The 25258-nt window shown below is 45.4% G+C and overlaps 2 protein-coding genes across 2 annotated transcripts; one reads left to right on the top strand and one right to left on the bottom strand.

The window, feature by feature from the left end:
• The first annotated feature begins 749 nt into the window (after positions 1-749).
• LOC126996035 (protein charybde-like) lies at positions 750-6197 on the top strand. Its single transcript, XM_050856033.1, has 5 exons — positions 750-1164; positions 1763-1863; positions 2641-2756; positions 3168-3320; positions 5236-6197. Exons 1-5 carry the CDS (start codon positions 1107-1109, stop codon positions 5330-5332), a joined length of 525 nt encoding a protein of 174 aa, XP_050711990.1. The 5' UTR covers positions 750-1106; the 3' UTR covers positions 5333-6197.
• A 1910-nt stretch (positions 6198-8107) lies between these two features.
• On the bottom strand, positions 8108-21394 carry LOC126996034 (uncharacterized). The gene is made up of 10 exons (XM_050856032.1): positions 21275-21394; positions 20796-20894; positions 17650-20169; positions 15239-15395; positions 14178-14404; positions 13645-13727; positions 12904-13038; positions 12458-12634; positions 10028-10233; positions 8108-9641 (listed from the first exon to the last, which is right to left on the bottom strand). The coding sequence occupies exons 1-10, from the start codon at positions 21280-21282 to the stop codon at positions 9429-9431; spliced, it is 3825 nt and encodes a 1274-aa protein (XP_050711989.1). The 5' UTR covers positions 21283-21394; the 3' UTR covers positions 8108-9428.
• Between the last annotated feature and the right edge of the window lie 3864 nt (positions 21395-25258).

Here is a 25258-nt window from a genome sequence, read left to right as displayed (position 1 = left end):
GGCGTGGGAGGAAAACGTGAGGCCGTGAAGCGGGAAGGGCTTGGCCGCCCACCACTTCACGCCCATACACGTGCCTGCCCACACCGGCCGGCGTGCCTTCGTCAGTGGGGGCGTGGGGCGTGGGGGGCTCGCTGGGGCCTTGAGGGAGCTGGCGGAGGAGGGAAAACCGTTAGGCGGTGGGATTTTTTTAGGAGCATCCTGTCGATACGCTATCAGAGGAGAGGGTAAGGACAAGGCGGCGCCAGGGCGATGCCTCAACGTTGGGATGACGATAACAACTCTAGAACGTTCTCGGATGATGAACTTGGAAAATCAATAAGTCGGGGGCCCGGGGACCGCTGGCTGGCTGGGCGCACCACACCAGCGGGGGCTCCGAGGCATTCATTGTTGTGCCTTCGCCCCGCGCTGCCCCGGGCGGGAGGGTGCCAGCTGCGGGGCATGGGGGAGCAGCTGTAACCTGGGCAGGAAAATTCCCAAGTCTTGTGCCAAGGCCGTCAAACATGAACACGCCGGCGCGCGCACGTGTCCCCCAACCCCCCTTACACGCGCGCGCGATGCCACCTACTCCTCGGGAAAACTATTTATCCAAGCAATAACACGCAACGCACAGAAATAATTGTAACAAGACAGCGTGACTGCGTAGTTTGTCAGGTGATATGCATGGCTTTTATCGTATGACGTCATCAGTGTCGCGCGAGACAAATATTGGTGCCGCGTGAAGTGTTGCATCAGCCGCAGGTGTATACTCGCCCACCGCGCCGCCACGGCTCAGAACGCTGTATAACACGGCCGAGGAAGGACGCTGCCCCACGGTCCTCCAGACTTCCGCACCGGCAGGATCATCTATGGAAAACATAGGCTTCGTGGAAAACCTTTCCGCCGAGCCCATCCGCCTCACGACAATTAATACATTTGAAGAGTCGCCCTAAGACGAGAGGTTACCGTCTGGCTGGCGATAATACTCTCACACATTAGTGTCTGCACTTGCTGGTAGCACCCCCACTCCCCGCCACACAGGTCGTCAGCCCCGCCCCTGCAGGCGGTGAAGGAGATAACTTGCCAGGTTGACTGAGCCACTTTTGGCAGCCGAGAACACCGTCTTCAAGATGCTGTCCATCCTGCGGCCCAACACCTACAAGACCAACCTGCCCCTGCTCTCCCAGGGTGAGTGTGACCCCACCCCCTCGTGCACGTGTCTGTCACTGGGTGTCAATGGTTGTAGGGCATCACAGCCTATATGGGCATTAATATAATGTAGAGTCGACGCGCCCCGCCCCGCTGCTTCAGTCCATTAGTTGTGTTGAGAGAAATCAGTGACGGGTTCTAGCGCGGCGGCCGGCGGGCGGCGCCGGCCCGCCACACCCAGCCATTACCTGTCAGCACCGCGTGTTGGCGGCAAAAAAAAAAAAAAAAAAAAAAAGTATCAGGCGCCGCCGCGGAGAGCCACCCCGTCAGCCGTCTGGTGACCTCGCTGCTGGGCGCCAAGGCAATGCTGCCTCAGCGACAGGGGAGGGACCAGTGCCTTGGTGTCGGGCGGTGCAGCTGCTGGGCAGCGGGGCCTTCCGGCGGGTGTCAGGCAGAGGACGCGATTTTAGAGTCCGTCAGACGTCACCAGCAGGCGATAACATGACCTTGTGCATCAATCTGCAGCGAGGCGGCGACGCGTCACTCATTCACTCTTATCAGGGACGCGATAAGGATTGTGGGTCGCCGCTCCGAGGGCGTGGCGTTCATTACTAACTCTGTCTTCCTTGCCCCACAGACTTCTATGACTACCGCGTGTGTGAGGACGAGACGGCCGCCGCGCTGCTCGCTAAGCACATCTGGCGCCTCCTGAAGAAGGCCCGGCACCGTCTGTATCAGGTGAGTCCCTGCCCTGCCCCCCTCACGTGTTGTGCCATGCTGACCGGCGTTATCAGCAGCGTGTGACGAGCTCCTGATAACACTTACCTACTGACGATGACGGGGCGGGCTGACTTGGCGACTACTGGTTATTAGTGAGCTTAATATTGCATGGCGGGGCCGTCATGGTGAGGCAGGCAATTAGTGGGAGGCAAGGTGAGCGGCGGGCGCACGGGAACAGGTTTGGCGGGGGGAGATGAGGGAGGCAAGAGATGTCAGGTTGAGAGTGTGTGTGTGCGTGTGTGTGTTGGAGACTACTGCCCTCACTGTTACTCAAGGCCCCAACTGTTTTTATTACGTTCTTAAGTGCAACAGCCAAATACTTATATTCATACACATTATTGCTTCACTTCTTAACACGTTCTTGCTGAGAGGTCGATAAACGCAATTCACATAAAACTGAAATGTGGAGAAATTGGAGAGCATAATTACAACAAGAATAATAAGAAGTAGGCTATAAGAAGAAAAAAATAACTATCTAATATTCTTACGTGTAGGGCCATAATACATTCATATGCGCTATTAGTCACATTTTAATACGTTCTAGCTGAGAAATCGACAAACACTAACATACATACATAAAACTAGTGTGGAAAAGGTAGAGGGAACATAGTAACTAATAATAAGTACAACAATTGCGACACGTGGTACGATAACACACACACACACACACACACACTGCAAAATGTAAACAAACCCGCATGGCCTAACTCACCACGCCTTCTGCCTCGCCCTCAGATGCCCGGGTGCGAGGGAGGCGCCGCTGGGGTGTCAGTCCTGGTGCCCGCTGACTTCCTGAACCGCCTGTCCCGCGACGTGGTGCGCATGACCGAAGGAGAGCGACACGGCGTAAGGTAAGCACGAGAGAGCAACAGACTGTCTCTCCTCCTCCTCTTCTTCTTCTTCTGCCTCCGACTTCGCGCTTGCTTCTTTTTGAGGCTACACTGATTTATTTCCATTGTTTATTCTTTTCTCTGTCTTGCATTCGCTTGACATGTGTATATTTATTTTCTTATATGCTGTTTAGTTCCATCGGTTCATTATCTATCAGTTTTACGTGTTAGTGTACTCATTTATCATTATATTTTGTGTTTCAAGCCTTCGGTACTGGTTAAAATAAGCACCCATAGCTCGCACGGGGAAGGAAAAATTTATACTAGTTACCCTTGAAAACAACAACTCCCACTTACCGAATGCAGATTACGAGATAATTACACCTTAACCTGTAATTACCTGTCATTTACACCTGTCTTCCCGCCCACCAGGGGATGCACGTTGCAGATCGACTACTTTGACGGGCAGGAGGTGACTCGCGTGGGCAGGATCAAGTGTGACCCCCACCTGCCCTCCTCCTGCCTGCTCCACCTCACCCTCACGCGCCTATCGGAGGGACCCAAGACCAATAATCCGCTGTTCAGGTAAATATCTTCTCGTAATCTACCCGTGGTGTGTTCCCCGAAGTTGTTAATTAGTTTGTTCGCCTGAGGAGGTTGTTATTATCTCACTTCGTTGTTTTTTTCTTTTTTTTCTCTCTTCTCCCTCCATTCAACCTTCATTTCGTCCTTTCCTGTCGTTATTATATCATTTCTGTTGTTTCTTTTTTATTCTCTTCTCTCTCCATTTAACCTTTATTATGTCCTTTCTTGTTATTATCGCACTTCGGCTGTTTTTTTTTTTTTTTCTCTTCTCCCTCCATGTAACCTTCATTTCGTCCTTTCTAAGTCATCTCATGTTTCCTTCAGTCATTCAGTTTGCGATGTTCACCTAAGGATGCTCTCTCACTGTTTGCTTGTTTTCTTTTCTCTTTCTCTTTTCCCTCCATATAACCTGACAATCGTCCTTTCTATAAACTCCCCATTTATCTCTATGCTTTCATTATTAGCCTCTTGACTACCTCTTCCCTTCCCTCCACTCTCCGTGTTTTTCTCTCCCTTCCCATCCTCTCCTTCCTTCTTTACCTCTATTCCTTTGACTGACTCTTTTGTTTCCCTCTACCTTTCCTTCATCATTATCTTTTTGACTGTTTCCATTCCCTCCACCCTTCCTCTAGTCACCCTTCATCTCTCTCTCTCTCTCTCTCTCTCTCTCTCTCTCTCTCTCTCATTATATTCTATGCACGTATGTTTTGCTCTTCATGCCGCCTTTCCTTCCCTGGCGTAACAGTATTGGAACCTTTGTCAAACTCTTCACGTCAACTCCATTTATTTCTGGTGCAGTCCTTCTACTTCCTCATCATGCATATCGACAGAACGAATGTGGCTTTGTAATCCACCGCACGCTTTCTCTATCTATTTTTAGCGCCATCTTTCTTCCTATGACGCAGTAACTGTATTAGGAATCGCGCAAACACACAAACACACTTGCTCGCTCTCTCTCTCTCTCTCTCTCTCTCATCATACTGTTCTTGTTTTGTCTTGTTCTTGCTCTTCTTTGGTTACCTCTTAATCTGATCCCGTCTTGTATTCTCTTCGGTAAAGTTACAATCATTGGTGACTTGCATCTTTACCCTTTTATTTACACTTCTATTTAGTGGAGGTTATTCTAAGGGTGAAGTGTTTTAAAGTCATTTCTTGCTATATGATTAAGCAGTTCTGGATTCGAAGCTCACTTGACAAAAGTTATATGTTTGATTTTTTTTCTGTCGCGTATAATATCTGCATTTTATCGGAACGTCAGTGATTAATATTTTTTTTCTTTTTTCCCTCATAAAAGTTCTTCCTCTTTTCTCCGATTGCGTCATCCCTATAATAACGCATTCCACTATCATCAAATATAATCATGGTCATTTTGGAGTAATATTTAAGTCATTACCGTTTATTTATTTTTATTTTCAGTATTATGTCATCTTTGTTATAACGGCTTCCACAAACTCATCAAATATAATCACGGTCATTTTCAAGTAATATCAAAGTCATTAACGTTTATTTGTTTTTCTTTTTACTCTCAGTGTTTTATATGTCATTCTTTCCCTCTTCTCTACATTCATATCGGAGTTATATATTAAGTTCATTACCCGCTATTTCCTATTATTTATCCTCCCTTTTTTTATTACCCTTTCCCTTCTTCCTTGCCGTCAGTTTTAGTTATACATCAAACTTTTTACTGATCATTCTCTACTTTCATTTTTCTCGTGTTACTTATGTCATCTTTTCCTTCTCCTCTTGAATCATTTTTGGAGCTATATTTTAAGTTTCCTAGCGATTATTTTCTACATTTTATTCTCTCCTAATACCTATGCCACCTTTTCCTTTTCCCATTCAAGTCTGTTATCGGTTATTTCCTTCCCTCTATTTTCACTCGTGTTAATGTCAACCTTATCTTTCTCCCCTTCAGGATTCTGGGCTTCGGGAGCGACAACGTCATCCACATTAGCCCGGGGTACACGATGGAGAAGAGGAGGATCAAGAGCACTCCTAGGAACTCCTGCTGAAGGGCTCGCCTCCTCTTGACAAGGCGGCAACTTCGGGTGACATGTCGTAGGGCAGGAGGGAGACAAGCAGGAGCAAGGAGAAGAAGAGATTGCAAGAGGGGAAAGAATAGACGAGGAATGATGAAGATAGAAGAGATTGCAAGAGGGGAAAGAATAGACGAGGAGTGATGAAGATAGAAGAGATTGCAGGAGAGGAAAGAAGAGACGAGAAAGAGTAATAATGGAGATGAAAGAAGATATTGCAAGAGAGAAAGAAGAGCTGGAGGAGTAATGATGATAGAAGATGAGATTGCAAGAGGAGAAGAAGATGGCTTGAGATGATGGAGAGAGGAGGAATAATGAGAAGGAATTGATTGGAGGAGGGAAAGGAGAGAAGATGATGGAGATAATGACGGTGGAGAGGGAGGCATTTGGTGGAGAGAAGAGGGTATGAGGAGGGATGAGTTAAAATAATGAAGGGAGAGCAAGAAATAGAGCTGAAGGGAGATGGAGAAAGCAGGGAGAAGGAATGCAAGAAGGGGAGGCGCGGAGAGAGAGGGAGAGGGAGTAAAGAGAGAAGCAGGAGTGAGGGAGGGAGAGGAACTGCAAGGTCAAACTCCTCTCCCATCTCCTCCTCCATCTCCCCTTCCCTCCCCTCTCAAGCAATGTTAGGTAGGCTCTCACCCCCCAACTCCAACCACTGGCCTATGCATGTCACTCTCTAAAGGTTCAAATTACATGTTCGTAGTTTTATATTTTCTCAAGGTCTGTGTTCTTTTGTGTCCATCTTTTATAATATTGTACTTTTGATAGATCTGCCACCTCGCACACACTTTGTATTTTTTAGCTCGCTGGTCTGACTGAATAAAAGAGCGTTTTGTAAGTATTGTCTAGTTTCTGTTATCTACTCCAATTTGATGTGGTTTGTGGTGATGGGGAAAGGTTATGGGCTGGAAGAACGATCAAGACCATTGCTTAATACTTTTCGCATGCTGCTGTACCATCTGTGTATTGAGTAGCAGGCTTTTTTTTTTTTCATTATTGTTTCCTTATTATTATGCCCTTGAACTGACTCCTTTGCTGAAAAAAATATGCTATAGTTAACCTTTCTGTTAGAGTCAGACTTATTCACCGTCTTCAAACCTCAAAACAAACAAAAAAAATAAAACCGCCCTTGTATAAACCAAACTTAAATCAACGTCGTTTCACCACATAACGAAACTACAGGAAAGAGGTAAAAATGTCTTCCACGTATACACAACAAACTTATACAAAAAAATACCCCTTACTCCATGACAAGACAAACGTTGGCAGCATTCGTGTGTGTCAGAATAAAAGAGCTTTCATTACAAGGCGTTTAACTCTCCTCTCCTACGTGTGACCTTCTCAAGGGTACCTGGATGTAGTCTTGGTAACGGGCAGGTATAAGTGAGGGGCGGCCAGTACAGGTGATGCAACTCTTTAATCACTCCTGAGAACACGGGGCTGGGTGGGTGGGGGGGGGATGGAGGTGTGTGTGTGTGTTTTGGTATATATATTTATCTAACCATTTATACGTTCAATTCTCTCTTTAATTTTTTTCTCTTTCTTTCTTTATGTGTGTGTGTGTGTGAATGATGGGATATATTTTTCGTCAGCGAGGCACCGGCATGACTCACCTCTCACTCCTAGTCATGCATAGCGAGGGACAAAGAGAGATAGATAGATAGATAGATAGATATAGAAGAGATAGATATAGAAGCACCTCCCTTTTGGCTTCTTTTTTTTCTTCTTTTATCGGAGCAGCATCTGGCGGGCTTTTTTTGTTGCGGTTTTGATTTTTGGCCCTTGCTATGCCTCCCTTGTTGATAAAGAAAAATAAAAGTGATGATACAAAGAGTGACTTCCCACGCGCAGCACATCTCAGTCTAAGGCAAGGTGAGTATTGCTGAGGAGACGGATGGTGTTGCGTTGTGTTGCGTCTCGCCAAGGGACTTTTTTGCAGCTCAAGGGCAAAATCAAAAGCAACAACAACATCAAAAAAGACCACTACACTATAAAAACGGTATACCTCTGTAACTAAGGTATAATTTCGAGTTAAAATACCCTTAACCTCACAAATACAGTTTTCAGTCAAGAGGCAAGGTATTTTAAGTACAAGTGTATATATACCCTTCATTAAACTTAGCACAACATATGCCACCATCACCACGACCACATGCTGATGGTGATGGTGGTGATGATGATGATGGTGGTAGTGGTGGTGAAGATGGTGGTAGTGGTGGTGATGATGGTGGTAGTGGTGGTGATGATGGTGGTAGTGGTGGTGATGATGGTGGTACTGGTGGTGATGATGGTGGTAGTGGTGGTGATGGTGGTGGTTGTGGTGACTGTGGTGGGGGAGCAGCGTCAATAGAAACTGCTCCGAACAAAATAGGAGAGATCGCCAGTCACACAATCTTTCCTAAATCGTCAAGTTAAGACAAAAGTTCACTATCAGTCCGTACAAACGCTTAGTGTCAAGGCCGCTCAACCCTTCCGATCAGAAACCTCCGCGTCGCCAGTCACACATCTTTCCTAAATCGTGAAATTAAGACAAATTCACTATAAATTCATACACTTAATTTCAAGGCCGCTCAACCCTTCCGATCAGAAACCTCCGCGTCGCCAGCCACACATCTTTCCAAAATCGTGAAGTTAAGACATAAATTCCCTATAAATCCGTACACTTAGTATTTATTAAGTCTTGGCCAACTGACAGTGATGTATTAAGTGTATCACCGTCTCGCTAATCAGTGTGGAATGACAAGAAGAATATGCACGTAGAGATAAGGTTTATTTAACTGATACGGTTTTTACGCTTCCTGCCTTTGGTATATAGGTCATACAAGCAGACAGATAAGACGATGCAGCCTTTCAGAGCGTGTTCGGCCTTACAGTTTTCGGCCCAGCCATCGATCGTTTCAATAATTCGTGACTACTGAAAAGGATGTTAATAATAGCTACAAAAGACTGGAGAGAGAGAGAGAGAGAGAGAGAGAGAGAGAGAGAGAGAGAGAGAGAGAGAGAGAGAGAGAGAGAGAGAGAGAGAGAGAGAGAGAGAGAGAGAGAGAGAGAGAGAGAGAGAGAGAGAGAATTTTCATAGAATTACATAAGTTAATCGAATATACATTTTCATCGCATCACGTTTATACACACCACGCACACACATATTTATTATTTTTTGGTTCAAACTCACAAAAATATAACGAAAACAAAATACAAAACAAAAAACATGATCTCCATAACATTGCAGCTAATTCCTTTCTTTTTTAATCCCTATTCGTTTTCCTCCATATTAAAATTTTCATTAACCGTTCTTCTCTTCCTTCTTTCTCGCTGCACGTCAACACTGAGAAAGAAGGAGGAAGGAAGGAAGGAGTAATTAGGGAAGAGGTAGATCAGAGGAGAGAGAGAGAGGGAGATGGCTATTCGTATATACACTTTTTTTTTTCATAGAACTTTCAACTTTCTTTTCCTGCCGTCCACTTCTCCCTTCTCTCACTCACTCATAAGCCCAAGCAAGACTTTAACCACTCACACAGCATTAGTAAGTCAATGTTTGTCTGTTTGTTAATGTTTCTGCCGGCTTGTTGGGGATTCAAGGTCAGTTTATGCATGGACTTCGGCACGCACGCACAGGGAAAACAATCATTGCTTTTTTCCTGGTTCAAGAGATGGAGGCGCGCACACAGTGAGTCCAAGAATTTAACTTTTTTTCATAACAGGAGAATAGGACAGGAGGAGGAGGAGGAGGCTCAGAACACACACACACAGCTATAGAGAAGAATATGGATGAGAAAGAAGGCCGAGGAAAAAGAAGAAACAGGCCTTGGAAACGGGTAGGATTAACGGATATGAGAAGTTAATAGAATAGGAGAGAAATAGGAGGAGGACGTCGGGGAAAGACAGGCACAAGAACCAGAAGAAAAACTGAGGTAAGGAGAAACACAAACAAACACTGAGGAAGGAGAAAAATAAGAACGAGACGAAAAATAACAAAAAGAACAAGAAAAACAAATATCCCTCAGTGACTAAATAACGAAACGAGGAAGATTCAAACAAGAACAAGAACAAAGAACAAAGGACGAGGACGTGTTTACATTGTGCCGTAGGTCGTCCAGTAGGAGATGTTGAGGACGAAGAAGGCGAAGGGGAAGAACCCGCGGGAGAACTTGTCGATGTAGAGGGCGATGTCTTTGCCCGTGCAGCGGTGAACCACGTACTGAGGAACCCCGGGGCTGTGGGAACGCATGCGACTTCTACTTCGACTCCTGGTTCGCGAGTAGCCGTTCAGCCGCTCGTCCTCTGACTGGCGAAGGAGAGAGAGGAGGATGAGTGCTTGGTTAGGTTTGGAGGTTAAGGACAGTTGACGTATTAGTATTGTTTTCCATGACATAAGATTACACACAGGATTTCGCATTGGCAAGTAGAGTACAGAGGAGGGTATCAGGACACCTCTCCTCCCGAAATTGACTCCTCTTTCGGCCACGTCTTTGGATTTTTTTTAGGAGCAGCGAGTAGCGGGCTTTTTTATATTATTGTTTCCTTTTTTGTGCCCTTGAGCTGTCTCCTATGTTGTAAAAAAAGAAGAAGTGGGAAAGTGTTCTATAGGCAGTAAAAATTATGGGAATACACAGAATTTCTACCCTTCACGTTGTCCCTGTATAATAGGTCCAGATTTTACACATCAATCACCTTCTTTTCGTCCAGATCGGTGAGGTCCTCGACAGAGTATCCCGCCATGTCTCTGCTGAGTGGCTCGGCGTCCATGAAGTAGTTGACGAGACCGAACTGCAGGAGGGAGGCGAACACGAAGACGGTGCAGGAAGACATCCACACGTCGATGGCCTTGATGTAGGACACAGGCGGCAGCGACGACTGGGACTGCTGGTTCTGGGTGGCTGGGGGAACACGGGCGGTAAGAGGAGGGGGAACACGGGCGGTACGAGGAGGGGGAACGCGGGCGGTAGGAGGAGGGGAAACACGGGCGGTAAGAGGAGGGGGAACATGGGCGGTAAGAGGAGGGGGAACACGGGCGGTAAGAGGAGGGGGAACACGGGCGGTAAGAGGAGGGGGAACATGGGCGGTAAGAGGAGGGGGAACACGGGCGGTAGGAGGAGGGGAAACACGGGCGGTAAGAGAAGGAAAACTTGAGACCTTTAAAGGTAAAGGTAAAGTTAGGTGCATACGCTATCGTTGTGCGTGGCCTCGGTGCTCATCTCTGTCACATTGACCCTTAAGCCTGTGACCCATACAGATAACACGCAAAGAAACAGAAAGTCAGACAAACAATGAGACAAACAGATAGGCAGACAAACAGGCAGACAGAAAGAGAGACGGAGAGAGACACGCAACGAAACAAAGTCAGACAAGCAAACAGACAAACAGGCAGACAGAAAAACAGAAACACACAGACAGATAGGCAAAATGACAGACAAGCAGACAACCAAATACAGACAGACAGGCAGACAGAGCGAAGCCTTCCAACACATTCACCACCAACCATTTTAATAGCAGTGTGTGTCAATCTCGTCTGTAATACTAATGAAGAAGCCCAACATGACATAACTCAAAGCCACGCATACGAATTCTCGGCTTTATATCAATCAGAACGTCGCCTTGGATGTCCGAATATGGGAGAAGCACACACAAAAACACGTTGTCTGGGGTATTTGCTGCGTTCATGGCCGCCACGAATTGAACATTTATTATTTTCTGATTCTTTTTTTCTGCGCAACGTATCAATTTCAGTTGAGTCTCAATAATTTCCACAATGATATCGACAAGAGAAGTCACTATCCGGTATGGTGCTGTACTTTCACCCTCATTTCAAGCTCTACCTTCCTTGATTTTCCTGTTTATTTACTTTATTTTCTGTAATATTAACCAAAAACAACTGACCGCATTATTAAACTTTTTTTGTCTCCAGTAAATCCCGCATACTTCACTTCTATTTTTTTCTTATATATGTACTTATTTGCTTTTTTTATTTACTTTATCTATTGTATCAACTAAAACAACACGGTATTTTTAAACTTTCTCGTCTTCAATAAATCCCAAATACTTTACCCCATTGTTTTTATTTTATTTTATTTTATCTCTGCCAATCTGCGTCGTGCTCTTCACTCCAAAAGCAGATCAATGGCAACCCTCGCACAACCCCTTGGGAAATTATACGGTACTGATGCATGTATTAAACGTGAGTCATATGAGATTCCACACACACCTACACTATAATTATGACACACACACACACACAGACACATACACACACACTCCCCTCCCACCACACACACACACATACACATACTCTTGCTGGAACGATGATGTCACAGTTCGAAGGCGAGTCCATTCATGAGGCGAGAGAGAGACGGAAGTATTTGTGACTCATCTACCACACGAACCCACGGAATGAATGGAAGGAGAGTGAGAGTTCGCCCACACGCTTGGAGAGACAGGTAAGAGTGTGCCTACCTGGAAACATGCGTAACCTCCCCCCTCCTCCCCCCCACCCCACACACATTCCTCCGTACATGCCCACCCACACACGCCTGAAGAGAAAGCTTATACAGGGTCATATTTTTAAACATTCCGGCGCCCATTCACACATATTTGACAAGGTTTTCGTAGGAGTTGCGGGCATTTCCAGGGGTAGTGTTATGACTCTGGCGGTAGTTTCAGCCTTCTTCTGTACCGTGAACCTTAAAAGACGCTCATTACAACCCGATTTATCTCCTTTTCGGCCTTTATAAATAATTGATATGAGAGGCGGAAGCGTTTTAAAAATATCGGTGCCTATACATACATATTTGACAAGGCTATCGTCGGAGTTGTGGGCATTTCCAGGGGTACTTTTATGACGCCGGTGGTAGTTTGAGCCTTCTCCTGCACCATGAACCTTAAAAGTCATTCAGTAAAACTCGCTCTGTCTCCTTTTTAGGCCTTTGGAGATAGTTGATGTTAGAGGCGGAAGCGTCTGAGCATACCGGCCTGCGTCAGTGCCTCCTCCATACGACTGAGTCACCGCCGAGTCACACACACACACACACACACACACACACACACACACACTCACACACACACACACACACACACACACACACACACACACACACACACACGTACCCAGGGTTAGCAGTGACGTGACGCCGAGGGTGACGCGGGCGGGGATGGCTTCGGGCTTGATCCAGAAGGAGATCCAGGACATGACGACGGTGATGGCGGAGGGCACGTAGGTGTGGAACAGGTGGTAGCCCAGGCGACGGCGCAGGTTGAACACGACCGCCAGACACGTGAAGTTACCTGGAAATAATGAGAAGTTTTTTTTTTTTTTTTTTTTTTACAGCAAAGGAGACGGCTCAAGGGCAACAAAAATATATAAAAAAAACAAGTAAGAAAGTGAGACCCAATCCTGCTTAAAACGAACGGCCACAATTCCTTAAGTTTCTATATATCAAGCAAAGATGTAAGACCCAATTCTGCTTTTAAAACGAGCAAACAAACAATTCCCTTTCCCATCATTATCGACCCACACCTACACCCACACCTTTACCCCCCGCCCCAACACACACCTGTCGAGTAAGTCAGCGTACAGTCATCCGTGTAGTTCCTCGAGATGTCCAGCTGCGGAAGTTCGATGTCCGGGTTCACCACCAGCGGGTCCGTCTCGTTCCACTTGAAGACCAAGTCGTGGGTCGTATGGGACACTGCAACCACCACGACCATTACTACCACCCCTCAACACCACTACCACCACCACCATGACCATTAAGTATATACAGCTAAACTACGCCCATTGGTATAACTCCTTCATTATCCATCTCTTTACCGTTATCAAAATACGTATATAACCAGCATCACCACTCTTAACCATCACCATCACTATCAGGCATTAGCATCACCCCTTCACTATTTCTCTTCCCCATTATCAAAATACATGTCACCACTGTCATCACAACCAATATCACCATCATCAGCAACGCAACAACACCAAATAGCAGATCAGAGAAGAAGAGAAAACAGCAGAAGTAAAAGAAGAAAGAAGATAAATGGAAAAGAAAGAAATCATACAGTAGGCTAATATATTCTACAAGATTTTGTGGTGAAGTCTCTGAGCCTACGATAGAAGGTGTTCAAGTCGTAGGAAAGCTGAACAAAAAAACGAAAAAGAAAAACAGTTCGAGAGCTTTAAAAGTGAAACGGAAGAAAGGGATTAAGAAGAAAGGAAGACGTACAGTGAGCCATGGAATGCGGGAAGCTGAGAGAGAGAGAGAGAGAGAGAGAGAGAGAGAGAGAGAGAGAGAGAGACTTACAGCTTTCAATCATCATGGAGCAGATTTGTGTGTCATGTGGATACGCCTCGAATTTCATAGCGCAAGACAGCACCAATGTTAGCCTGAGAAGTAGATAAACGATGATATAGTAATAGATAAACAGCTAAACAAACAACTAAACACATGGGACAATTAAAAACAAAGATAAACCAATAACAATGATACTAATACGGAACTGATCTCAAGGGAATGGTTTATAGAAAAGAACAACATAAGGTCAAATACTCAACCATTTCGGGACCTGCACTTCCACATTTGATAAGGCTTTCGTAGAGGTTGTGGGTATTCTCATGGGTAGTTTTATGTGCCTAGTGATAGTTTGACATGGCATTTACACTATGAACGTGAAAAAATACTCCAAAAATCCGACTAATCTCCTTTAAGGCCATGGAAAATAATGGTTGTGAGCGCCGAAAGCGTCTGAGAAAAAGGGCCATACAGATTTTTAGCCTATCGTCCACGCATCCATATTTTGCAAGTGTTATTATTTTTCCTCTGAAACACCTACTCACTTCGCCATGTAGAGCAGCGTCTTGTCGTGGTAGAGCCAGAGGTAGTGGTTGGGAACGGACATCTCGTGGAACGTCACTTTCTTGGCGTTCTTGAAGAAACAATCCGGCCGCCAGATGTTATGCAGCCACTCGACGTCCAGGATGCGATACTCCTCCGTCATGTTCTCCGGCAGACGCAGACGGTGGTCCCTCCAGCTCTGCGCCAGGAAGATATCGGCCACGTAGGTCTGGAAGCAGGTAGAGAAGTGAATAAGTAAGCTAAGAACGAGATAAACCAATTCCACGTTGTTATTTGCGTATATGTATTTATGAAGACACAGACGTTGGTTCCTTCAGCTCTGCGCCAGGAAGATATCGGCCACGTGGGTTTGAAAAAAGTTAAATAAGTGAATAAGTAAACTAGGAATGAGATAAACCAATTCCACGTTGTTATTATTTGCTTATATGTGTTTATGAAGATACAGACGTTGGTTCCTTCAACTCTGCGCCAGGAAAATGTCAGTCACGTGGGTTTGAAGAAAGGTAAACAAATAAATATGTAAACTAATAAATAAAATAAAATCCATTCCACGTTGTTATTTATGTAGACGCACGCGGTGGTTCTTTCAGCTTAGGTCAACAGTTAAACAAATAAATCCGTAAAGAAATGAATACGTAAAAAGTAAAGAGAAAAATCCATTGCTGTTTTATATATTCGGTTTGGTTCGTGCATTATTTGGGACTCACGAATTCAAGGTTGCCAGATTGTCGTACTCTGCCTCTTATGTTTGCCGATTTCCTACCCCAAAACTGCTTTCACCACCCAAATAACTGCCTTCATACATGGTTTTCGTTTAAATGGTTAATTATTGATGCTTCTTGGCAACAGTTATGGGCCAGAAACCGGAATATATACGAGACTGATAATTTTAGAGGCACGGGTTATATTAGCATGGAGGAGGGTGTTCTGTTGATACCAAAAAGGAAGAAGGTCGAAAGGGGGAAGGAAGGAAGGAAGTCATTTGATATTCTACCTTGTCACCGGTTAGCTCTGAGTACGATAATCTGGCAACGGTGCTCACCATGGATTCCTCGTTGATGGAGTCGACGGAGAGGACGGTGACGTGGAAGTAGACGATGGTGGCCTGACCCTCGTACTTGGGCGGCCTGTTCTTGTCGTATTTCTTGAGCTCTCGGGGCAGGATGTCGTGAAGCACCAGACCTGTTTGCGCGCGGACCCTGCAACGCATAAAACGCTTTAGTAAATAATGGACCGGTAACAGCGATGGGCCAAATTTGTGGCCTTACCGTGTACCAGCGACGGGCCAAATTTTTCCCATGATATAAACCCCCAAAAGAGATGATGCATTAACTGATCACAAATGCGTTGATATATATTATGAAATGGTTTATGTGAGTGATGATTTTTTTTTTATCGCCAAATTTGTGGCTTTATCGTGTACAAGCGACGGGCCAAATTTTTCCCATGATATAAACCCCCAAAAGAGATGATGCATTAACTGATCACAAATGCGTTGATATATATTATGATATGGTTTGTGTGAGCGATGATTTGTTTTTTCATTTTTCTCGCTTAGAGGGGCCTTAAGAAACACGATCCCCTCAGCTTCCAGGTTGTAGTAGGCTTTCAAATTTACAACTTTTCTTACTTTCAAGGCGGCCTCAGCAAATTTGTAATCTACCCTGGAAGGATCTCTACGGGATGTGCTTTAATTCTTCTTCTTCATTTATCAGTAATAACTCAACTTTGGACATGAATTAAATTAGTAGGCTTTATAAATTACAGCTTCCGTTCTCAAATTTCAAAACAGGCAAAGCAAATTTGGGAAGAAACTACGTAATAAACTCTTAATTAATGGTTCTTCCTTGATCAGTAATACCTCTAGTTCGTGCAAGAATAAAATAGTATGCTTTGAAATATACACCTTCCCTTTTTTTAACTAAAGACAATGTAAGCGAATTTGTGAAGGCACTCTATATAATAAACTGGTGGCGATTTTTCCTTCATCAACAATAACTCAAACTTGTGCATGCATAAAGTGATACCCTTGATAAAAAAAAATCTTGTCTTTTAAATTCCAAGGCAACCTCAGCAAAATTTGGATAAGAAGCGTGTGTCATCTATACTTAATGAACTGCAATGATTCTTTTTTTTTTATCACCAACACCTGAAGTTTGTACGTAACATGAATAAAATAACAGACTTTAAAAGAACAACACCTTCCTTTCTTAACTTTCAAGACAGCCTAAACAAACTCGAGATAAGATCACAAGGAGCGTGTGTCATCTATACTGCAATGATCTTCTTTTATCAGTAACACCTCAAGTTTGTACGTAACATGAATAAAAGAACAGACTCTAATAGAACTACACCTTCCTTTCTTAACTCTCAAGACAGCTAAAACAAATTCGGGATAAGATTACAAGAAGCGAGTGTCATCTACCCTGAAGGAACTCTTTTTACGGCCTTCGCTGCATCACTAATCCCGCCGGGTGTCAGTAACAGGCTTTGGGAGAGGCGTAATGAGATTGGGAGAGCGTAAGGGAGAAAAAGACACGGGATTATACCTTTGCATGATGACTGAGAGAATAATAAAGAGGGAAAGAGGGAATTGTATTGGTAAAGAATTTTTTGGAAGGGTAAAACAAAAAAGCTCCCATCCACTTAAAAGAAAAAGAGAAGAGAAGAGAAAAAACAACAGAAGAGGGGATGGGAATGCACTCGGTGACCCCAGGATCTGGTTTGTGTTGGAACAGAGACAGACAGACATACGGACAGACACAGATATGCATGCAACGGGTGGATAGGCTTGCTCAATGCGTCAGTCATCACTCAAATAGGTACGTGTGTGTGTGTGTGTGTGCTTTCTGGTGGCGCAATGAGGTATGAGAAAACTCGCAAGGGAAGGGATTGATAATTTTAGAGACACGGGTTATGTTAGCATGGATGAGGGTGTTCTGTTGATACCAAAAAGGAAGGAGGTCGAAAGGGGGAAGAAAGGATGTCATATGATATTCTACACTGTGACCGGTTAACAAATTTTATGTGAGACCACGACTGAATCAAATAGCGGAGAGTGACAGGAAAGGCAACTGCAGTGACTGTATATAGCCTAGCACTGTATATAGCCTAGCACTGTATATAGCCTGGCACTGTATATAGCCTGGCACTGTATATAGCCTAGCACTGTATATAGCCTAGCACTGTATATAGCCTGGCACTGTATATAGCCTAGCACTGTATATAGCCTAGCACTGTATATAGCCTAGCACTGTATATAGCCTAGCATGCCAAAGTATACACTCGTTAAGTTTTTGTGCCTTGGGGTATGTAAGAAAAAAAATAAAGGTTGAGATTCCAGGATTCAGAGTGTACAAAGTGGATGAAGAAATGACGGAGAGTACATTTGAGGGATCTGAATGTCCGTGCTTCGTTAAGGATGGTTTCCGAACACCTAATTGGGGTGCTCACCTAATGCTCTCCTCGCGCGCATTCTCCCAAAATCTGTTCTCGTCCTCAAAGTCGTAGGTAGGAAGGTCCGCCTCGAGTTCGATCATGACGTGGTATGAAGAGCGACACAGCGCCCGCCCGAACTCTCGCAGTTGCTCGTATGGGTCGGCCTTGAAGGGTCCCACGTCGATCGGGGGCCCCTCGGTGCCGCACACTTCGTTGGAGGAGCAGCCAGACCTCTCAGGGCCATCCACTCGGTACACATCGGTGCCGCTGTCCTTGTCATAGGTCTGGTGGAGGCGCGAGGTGAGGGCGGCGAGGTGGTATTCCCTGGAGCAGCTCGGGTAGAGGCGAGCGCAGTGGTCCAGGACGGAGTCGCTGAGCGTCATGAGGTGCGTCTTGACCTCAGCGCTGCGGGTGGTATTGATGGCGTCCTTCTGCTCGGGGACAACGCTGTAGAGGGTGAGGCCGCCTTGCACCATTGCCAGGTAGTCCATCACGTGCCTGATCCGCTCCAGCACCAGCCCGTAGCCCTCGTAGTTGATACTCCTCAGGTTGATGTAGACCACCAGCTGCCGCAGCGGGTTGGTCGCCTCCTTCACCAGGTCGTCGACGCTGTAGTGGTCGGTGAGCTGTATCTTGACGTGCCGCGCGCAGCTTCGCATCGTCTGCATGATGGCGTCGTCCTCCACGGGCCCGAACACCACCAGATTCTGCGCCCGCGGAGAGTCCTCGGCCTGCGGGTTCTCGGTCCGGGTCAAGGAGTCGTCGTGACTCTTGTCGATGAAGGCAAAGCCGCCGTGGATCTTGTTGTGGAGGAACATCTGGTGCTTGTTGTGGCGCAGCAGCGGGAAGGACGGGTAGGCGGCCGGCAGGCGCCCCACGCCCTTGGAGTCAGGCTCAGGGAGGAGGCTGCCGGCCACCTGGTTGTAGAGCTCCTCCTTGTGGCTTCGTTCGTGGTCATACCCGAGGACCTTGTGACCCTTGGCCTTGGTCCGCTTGGGGAACGAACCCACCAGCGGGGACAGCATGTTCACCATCAGGTCCCCGGAGTTGGGCTTGTTGGCGGCGGAGTCCTCACCCGTCAGGAAGAAGGGGTGGAACTTGCCGATAAAGCCATGCAGCAGCCCTTGAGGCGGCTTCCGCGGCGGATCCAGGGACGGGATGAAGGGGCCGAAGGGCAGCTTGGAGGGGATGAACGCGGGTACTGATAGATTTGTCTTCTGGTGATTAATGTCCTCTTTGTCCTCGCTTTGTTCTTCGGTGTCTTCTGGGCTCTCTGTATCTTCCACTCCTTTGTCCTCTTCGCCTTCTGTATGCTCGTTTTCTTTCCCGTTGCCGTGATCAGGCACTGAGGTGGTGGTGGTAGTAGTCGTCGTAGTGGTAGTAGTAGTGGTAGTAGGTGGAGGGGTTGTGGTGGTTGTAGAGGTGGTAGTAGTCATTGGTGTAGTGGTTGTGGTTGTGGTTGTGGTGGGGGTGGTGGTGGTGGTCGTGGTGGTGGGGGTGGCGGCGGTGGTGGGGGGTGACATTACTTGTGTTGGGGGGAACATGGAGGTGACGGGGGACCCCACAAGGTTGGTCAGTTCCTCCCTGTCAGCAGCGGTCAGGTCGTTGGGGATATCATCATCGTTGTCATCTTGCAGCGAGAGATAAGCCGTGAGAGAGCTCTCCCACAAATCCTCCTCCTCCATATCCACCGCCTCCTCACTCTCCTCCACCATCATCTCTTCGGCTGCATGTTTTACCTCCTCCTCCTCCTCCTCCTCCTCCTCCTCACCTTCAACGTTCTCCTCCGCGAAGTAACCTTTGAAGTTCATTTTCTTGGCGAAGGTTTCCGACGGGGCGTTTTTGCGGTGGAATTTTGGCTTAATCCTCCGAACTAAGAACTTGGGTAGGGAAGCCGTGTCCTCGCCTTCCGTCTGTTCCTCGTCGGCGATAGTGGCTCCTGGGATGGCTTCTACCCTTCTCCCGCCCTTCATTACTCTGTCCTCATGGTTAAACGCCTCCTCGGTGGTGCCCTGTCTCTCCTCCCATAAGTAGTTCAACCCCGTCGGCAGGGTGTGATGATGCCGGCCGACGGAGGTGTTTCTTTGTGCCTCTTTGTGCCTGCGGTGGCGGACGCGTCTGGTGTGGCTATCGTGGAGGTAGGCGCCGGAGAGTGACCTGTGCCGACTCACGCCTCCCTCTCCGCTCACCCTCACCGTGTCCCGCTTCACCACGCTGATCACCATTCGCTCCACGTTCTCCAGCACCACCTCACTCGTATTCTTTGCTGGAGATGACATCGAGGTGGTGTTCTGTTTACCATTAGTCTTTGCACTCGCTCGCCTTTCCCCATTGTCTCCGCCGTCAGAGGTGTGAAAAGGTACGTCTGACTCCTCGTGACTGTTGCCTAAGGGTCTTTGGGCTTCCTCCTCCTCCACCTCCTTTTTAGGCGTGATATACTCCACTTTCTTCACATCTCCGTCTCCGTCCCGCGGCTTTAGACAGTCTCCCACCATCGCCGCCGCCGCCGCCTCCACCACCTCCACTCCCGCGGCACTGGAAAAGAGCAAAACGAGGTTATTCCTGGGTCACGCTGCGAGCTCTACATGCAACTCCTTGACTACACAAAGCATGGGTGTGGCGGGTGACCTCACATGACCCAGGATAACCTCATTTTGCTGCGCTAGCGAGGAAGTTGCACGTGACTTATTTTTCGACCCAGCCGTAACGGAATATATAAAAAAATGAACCATATTTTCAGAGCTGGGAGCCTATACAATTACGTCACGCAATGAAGGAGATATTTATTTTTTCAGAGTTCCATGATGATCGCGTTAAATATATGACGTCCGTTAAATAGATGGTAACCGGCACGGGACACAGGTGAGAAGCCAGGTGTGTATGGCAGGTGTGTGAGGGCAGGTGACACGTTCCGTAAGTGTGTTAACTATTACCTGGGAAGCCTTAAGAAGCGGCCGCCACGCTTGAGAAAGATAAATATACAGGAGAGAGAGAGAGAGAGAGAGAGAGAGAGAGAGAGAGAGAGAGAGAGAGAGAGAGAGAGAGAGAGAGAGAGAGAGAGAGAGAGAGAGAGAGAGAGAGAGAGAGAGAGAGACTTACAGACAAACAGACAGATAGACATACATACATACATACAGACAGACAGACAGGCAGACACTCACCCCACATCGTCCTGAAGGGGAGGAAGAGCCGTAAAGAGCCAAAAGAGACATAAGGATCGAAGGAGCCATGTGGAAGGACTCGTAGGAAGTCCCGACGTCCTGCAGGAAAGGAAAATGACACTATTATTATTATTATTATTATTATTATTATTATTATTATTATTATTATTATTATTATTATTATTATTAGTCTATTATTATTATTATTATTATTATTATTATTATTATTATTATTATTATTATTATTATTATTATTATTATTATTATTATTATTATTATTATTATTATTGCTATTTTTATCATCATTATCATCATCATTCTCATTATTATTCATTTCATCTTAGACCTAAATGAATGAATTAACAGAATGGCAAATAATATACTGATGCTCTCAAATAAAATATAAATCGCCTTGAAACAGTAATTATAATATATCAGAATAAAAGAATAAACATTAAAAAAATAACATTACAACTCACCTGATCATCTTTTCTTCTCTTTTACACGATTTGCGATTTTTTCAAAACGCTCCTAACAAACACACGCACACACGCACGCACGCAACACACACGTCAGCGTGGTGAGGGCGGCGTCGTCACCATATTGCGCTGCGGTGACCCATAGCGGCGTGAAGGGAGCACTTTTCAGCACCTCACCAGGACAGACTCTCAACCCCTCGCCGTCACCACTCCGCCCGAGGTCGCATAGTATCGGCGTCACCTGCGTCACCTTCTCCGTCACCCACTGTGTCACCTCTTTTTCTTGGTAAGATTCGAAGTGGTGATTAAGTATGTGGCGTGTGGTGAAGGGGTTATGTGTTTGTGTTATGTGGTCTATGCGATGTAGGGAGACAGAGAGACCGTAGAGGAATAGATCTTCGTGTTGTGTCGTGGTAGTAATAGCAGCTGTAGTAGTGGTAGTGGTAGTGGTAGGGACAGTGTCAGTAAAGTGTTCGTAACGTGTCAGGTGATCGAGTTATAAGTCTCCATCACAAAGTCTGGATGACCACTGAGTTACTAGCCAGACCCACACCCACAAACACACACCACATAATACACACACACCCTCTCTTGCTCTCTCCACCTTCCACCACTATACGGCTTCACCCACCACCACCTCTCCCCTACCACCAACCACCACCATCACCACCACCACATACGTTCACTATATGCTTGAACGAACAGACAAATTGACCCCAAAGTGTAAAGGACAGTTCCAATACTCGAAGGACATGAACCAAAGCACAAAACAGAAAGGGAGTAAGAGAGAGAGAGAGAGAGAGAGAGAGAGAGAGAGAGAGAGAGAGAGAGAGAGAGAGAGAGAGAGAGAGGGGGGCCGGGTGGAGGAGGAGAGCCCTGTTGCAAAACGGATGAGGAAGACTAAACAATGACCTGCTCGTAACGTCATTATTGGATTGAGAAGTCGGGGTCAGATGAGTGGCCGACGAGGGTGGCGGTGATGTGACGGGAAGGTCAGCGCAGATGTTACCACCACCACCATCACCATCATCACCACCACAACCATCACCATCATCTCTTATAATAGTCTTCCACTGGTGATGATGGTGATGATGATGTCTTCGTTGAGAATTCATGGCTTGTTCGTTCTTTTGGTAGTGGAGCGAGAGAAAGGTATTATTAGTGGTAGTAGTAGTAGTAGTAGTAGTAGTAGTAGTAGTAGTAGTAGTAGTAGTAGTAGTAGAAGTAGTGGTAGTAGTTTATTCCTCTTTGCATCCTCCTCCTCCTCCTCCTCCTCTTCCTCTTCCTCGCCGTTACCCGGAAGCAATTGTATTTCACCTTGTCATTAATTTTCTCCACTCCACCTGCTCCTCTTCCTCACTGCAGCCTACTCACCCCCCACCCCCACCCCAGCGCCCCCCTTGCACCCCACACCTCCTCCCTTCCTTCCTCCTCGCCTCTGCTTTAGCACTAACACGCTTCCCTTTGTCTCATGTTTTTTTTTACCCGAGCATATTATATCATCTCTCTCTCTCTCTCTCTCTCTCTCTCTCTCTCTCTCTCTCTCTCTCACACACACACAGGATATAGCGAGGTAGTCAACGGAGGCGATAAGAACCGTAAAAACAAAAAACAAGAAAAGAAAACAACAGCACACACACACAAATGTCAGTCTCCACGCGTATTAACATCTCAACTTTCTTTTTATGGTAGAGTGCGCACAATTATTAAGCCTGAAGCGGAGATGAGCGCTGAGGCCACGCGTAGCTGAGCGAATTATGCCCATATCTATACCTAACCTGTGGGCCAAATATGTCGTTCGGTGTTTGAGGCGTATATGATAGAGTGCATGTTTAAATAACCTCACGTAGTCTTCATTCTTTCTCGTCATTATTCTTCGCTTCGTCCGACTTGGGGATAAGAGTGAAAATTCGCTGCGTCTTGTTTCCTATTCCTTCAAAGCAACTCATGTCTTATTTAGCCGTATATATTTAACAGCCAAGTTCGCAACAATCAATATAGACCGTAAGATAGATTATACGGACACGATTATCTTGTCTCCTCCCATTTCTCACTGTCTCCGTATCGCTTTACCCTTATCTTAATTTCTTTCCTTATCTCTGCTATTACACGCCTTCCTCTCCTTGGTAGCATGGCCTTAATATTATCCTATCCCTTATCTGTAGCTACAAACTTTTCCTCCATTAGTAGTGTGACCTCAATACAATCATTCTTGTCTGTTATTTGAAGTGCGTGACTCGATCTGGTTGAATTTTACTCTTTCTTCACCGGCAAAGGTTTTCCCGTTGATTAATTTAACGGTATTGATCTATTGAATGGTGTGTGTGTGTGAGAGAGAGAGAGAGAGAGAGAGAGAGAGAGAGAGAGAGAGAGAGAGAGAGAGAGAGAGAGAGGGAGAGAGATGAAAAGGAGGCCATATATAGCTGAATTAGAGAAACGATCCTATCACATATATTCTCCCCTTTCTATCATTCCCTATGCTTTATTATTTTATTTTCTCTCTGTCCCATGATACAAAAAAAAATAGAGAGGGAAAAACGATAAAAAATAGACCATAGTTGGATTAGAGAAACGATCCTATCACATATATTCTCCCCTTTCTATCATTCCCTATGCTTTATTATTTTATTTTCTCTCTGTCCCATGATACAAAAAAAAAAAAAATAGAGGGAGAAACGATAAAAAATAGACCATAGTTGCATTAAAGAAACAATCCTTTCACATATATTCTCCCCTTTCTATCATTCCCTATGCTTTATTATTTTATTTTCTCTGTCCCATGATACAAAAAAAAAAAAAAATAGAGGGAGAAACGATAAAAAATAGACCATAGTTGCATTAGAGAAACAATCCTATCACATATATTCTCCCCTTTCTATCATTCCCTATGCTTTATTATTTTATTTTCTCTGTCTCATGATACAAAAAAAAAAAATAGAGAGGGAAAAACGAAAAAAAATAGACCATAGTTGGATTAGAGAAACAACCCAGTGATATTCTCCAGTTTCTATCATTCATTATGCTTTATTAACTTTTCTCTTGACTATATTCATCCCATGTTTCCTTTTCTAAGTCTTCTTGGGCACGGGCACATTACGTAACGCATATAAATAATTCGGCAGCTGTTGGTAAGCCATCAAGCTGTTGCTGCTACGGGTGCTTAATTTTACTCTCCAATATTACAGCCGATTTTTTATGTATATTTGTTGTTCCTCTTGATAGCTGCTACGTAAGAGTTCTGTGCAGCATATTCATAGCATAAAACCTTCTTTCGTGATGCTTTAATGCCATGAAAACCACACTTTCCTTATTTTTTTTAAAGGAATGACGTCACGGAGAAATTGGTTGAGTCCCCCTTTAAGTTCCATATTACCACAGACTAAAACGTTTCCTATTCAATAAACCTCCTGTCTATCACCATTAAAACTACTTTGAAGCCCTAAAACACCATTGAAAGTGAGTTAGAAGGCTATAAATAAATAAATAAAAAATAGGAAATAAACGATAAGAGTTGGCACGGTCCCCTTCGAAGTCATATATTATCACCTCGATCCCCCAGATCCTTCCCTACTTAATAAACCTCCTCTCTGTTCCCCATTAAAAATACTGCTAAACCCTATAACACCATTGAAAGTGAGTTAGAAGGCTAGGAATAGGAAATGAACGATAAAAATTGGTTCAGTCCCCCTCGAAACTACATTAACAACTCGCCCCTTAACGTTCCCTACTCAATAAACCTCCTCTCTGTCCCCATTAAAAAATTCTATAAAACCCTAAAACACCATTAAAAGTCAGATAGAAGGCTGGAAATAGGAAATAAAAGGTAAAATATGGAACAGTCCATTACCACCTCACCCCAGAACGTTCCCTACTCAATAAACCTCCTCTCTGCCTCCATTAAAAATACCATATAACCCCAAAACACCATTAATAGTAAGAGATAAGGCCAAAAATAGGTAATAAACGTTGGTAATAATATTTTAG

Source organism: Eriocheir sinensis, chromosome 9 (assembly GCF_024679095.1).
Source record: "Eriocheir sinensis breed Jianghai 21 chromosome 9, ASM2467909v1, whole genome shotgun sequence".
Classification (NCBI taxonomy): Eukaryota; Metazoa; Arthropoda; class Malacostraca; order Decapoda; family Varunidae; genus Eriocheir; species Eriocheir sinensis.
Note: the sequence above shows the minus strand (reverse complement) of the source record. Positions and strands in the feature narration are given on the sequence as shown.

Excerpts from the sequence above, each read along its gene's own strand:
- LOC126996035 (XM_050856033.1), top strand. The coding sequence starts at position 1,107 with ATGCTGTCCATCCTGCGGCCCAACACCTACAAGACCAACCTGCCCCTG. Across the intron at positions 1,864-2,640 it reads CCCGGCACCGTCTGTATCAG|ATGCCCGGGTGCGAGGGAGG; the intron begins GTGAGTCCCTGC and ends CCTCGCCCTCAG. Across the intron at positions 2,757-3,167 it reads GGAGAGCGACACGGCGTAAG|GGGATGCACGTTGCAGATCG; the intron begins GTAAGCACGAGA and ends CCCGCCCACCAG.
- LOC126996034 (XM_050856032.1), bottom strand. Across the intron at positions 13,728-14,177 it reads ACGCTGCTCTACATGGCGAA|GCTAACATTGGTGCTGTCTT; the intron begins GTGAGTAGGTGT and ends TCTACTTCTCAG. Across the intron at positions 10,234-12,457 it reads CACGTCACTGCTAACCCTGG|CCACCCAGAACCAGCAGTCC; the intron begins GTACGTGTGTGT and ends GTGTTCCCCCAG.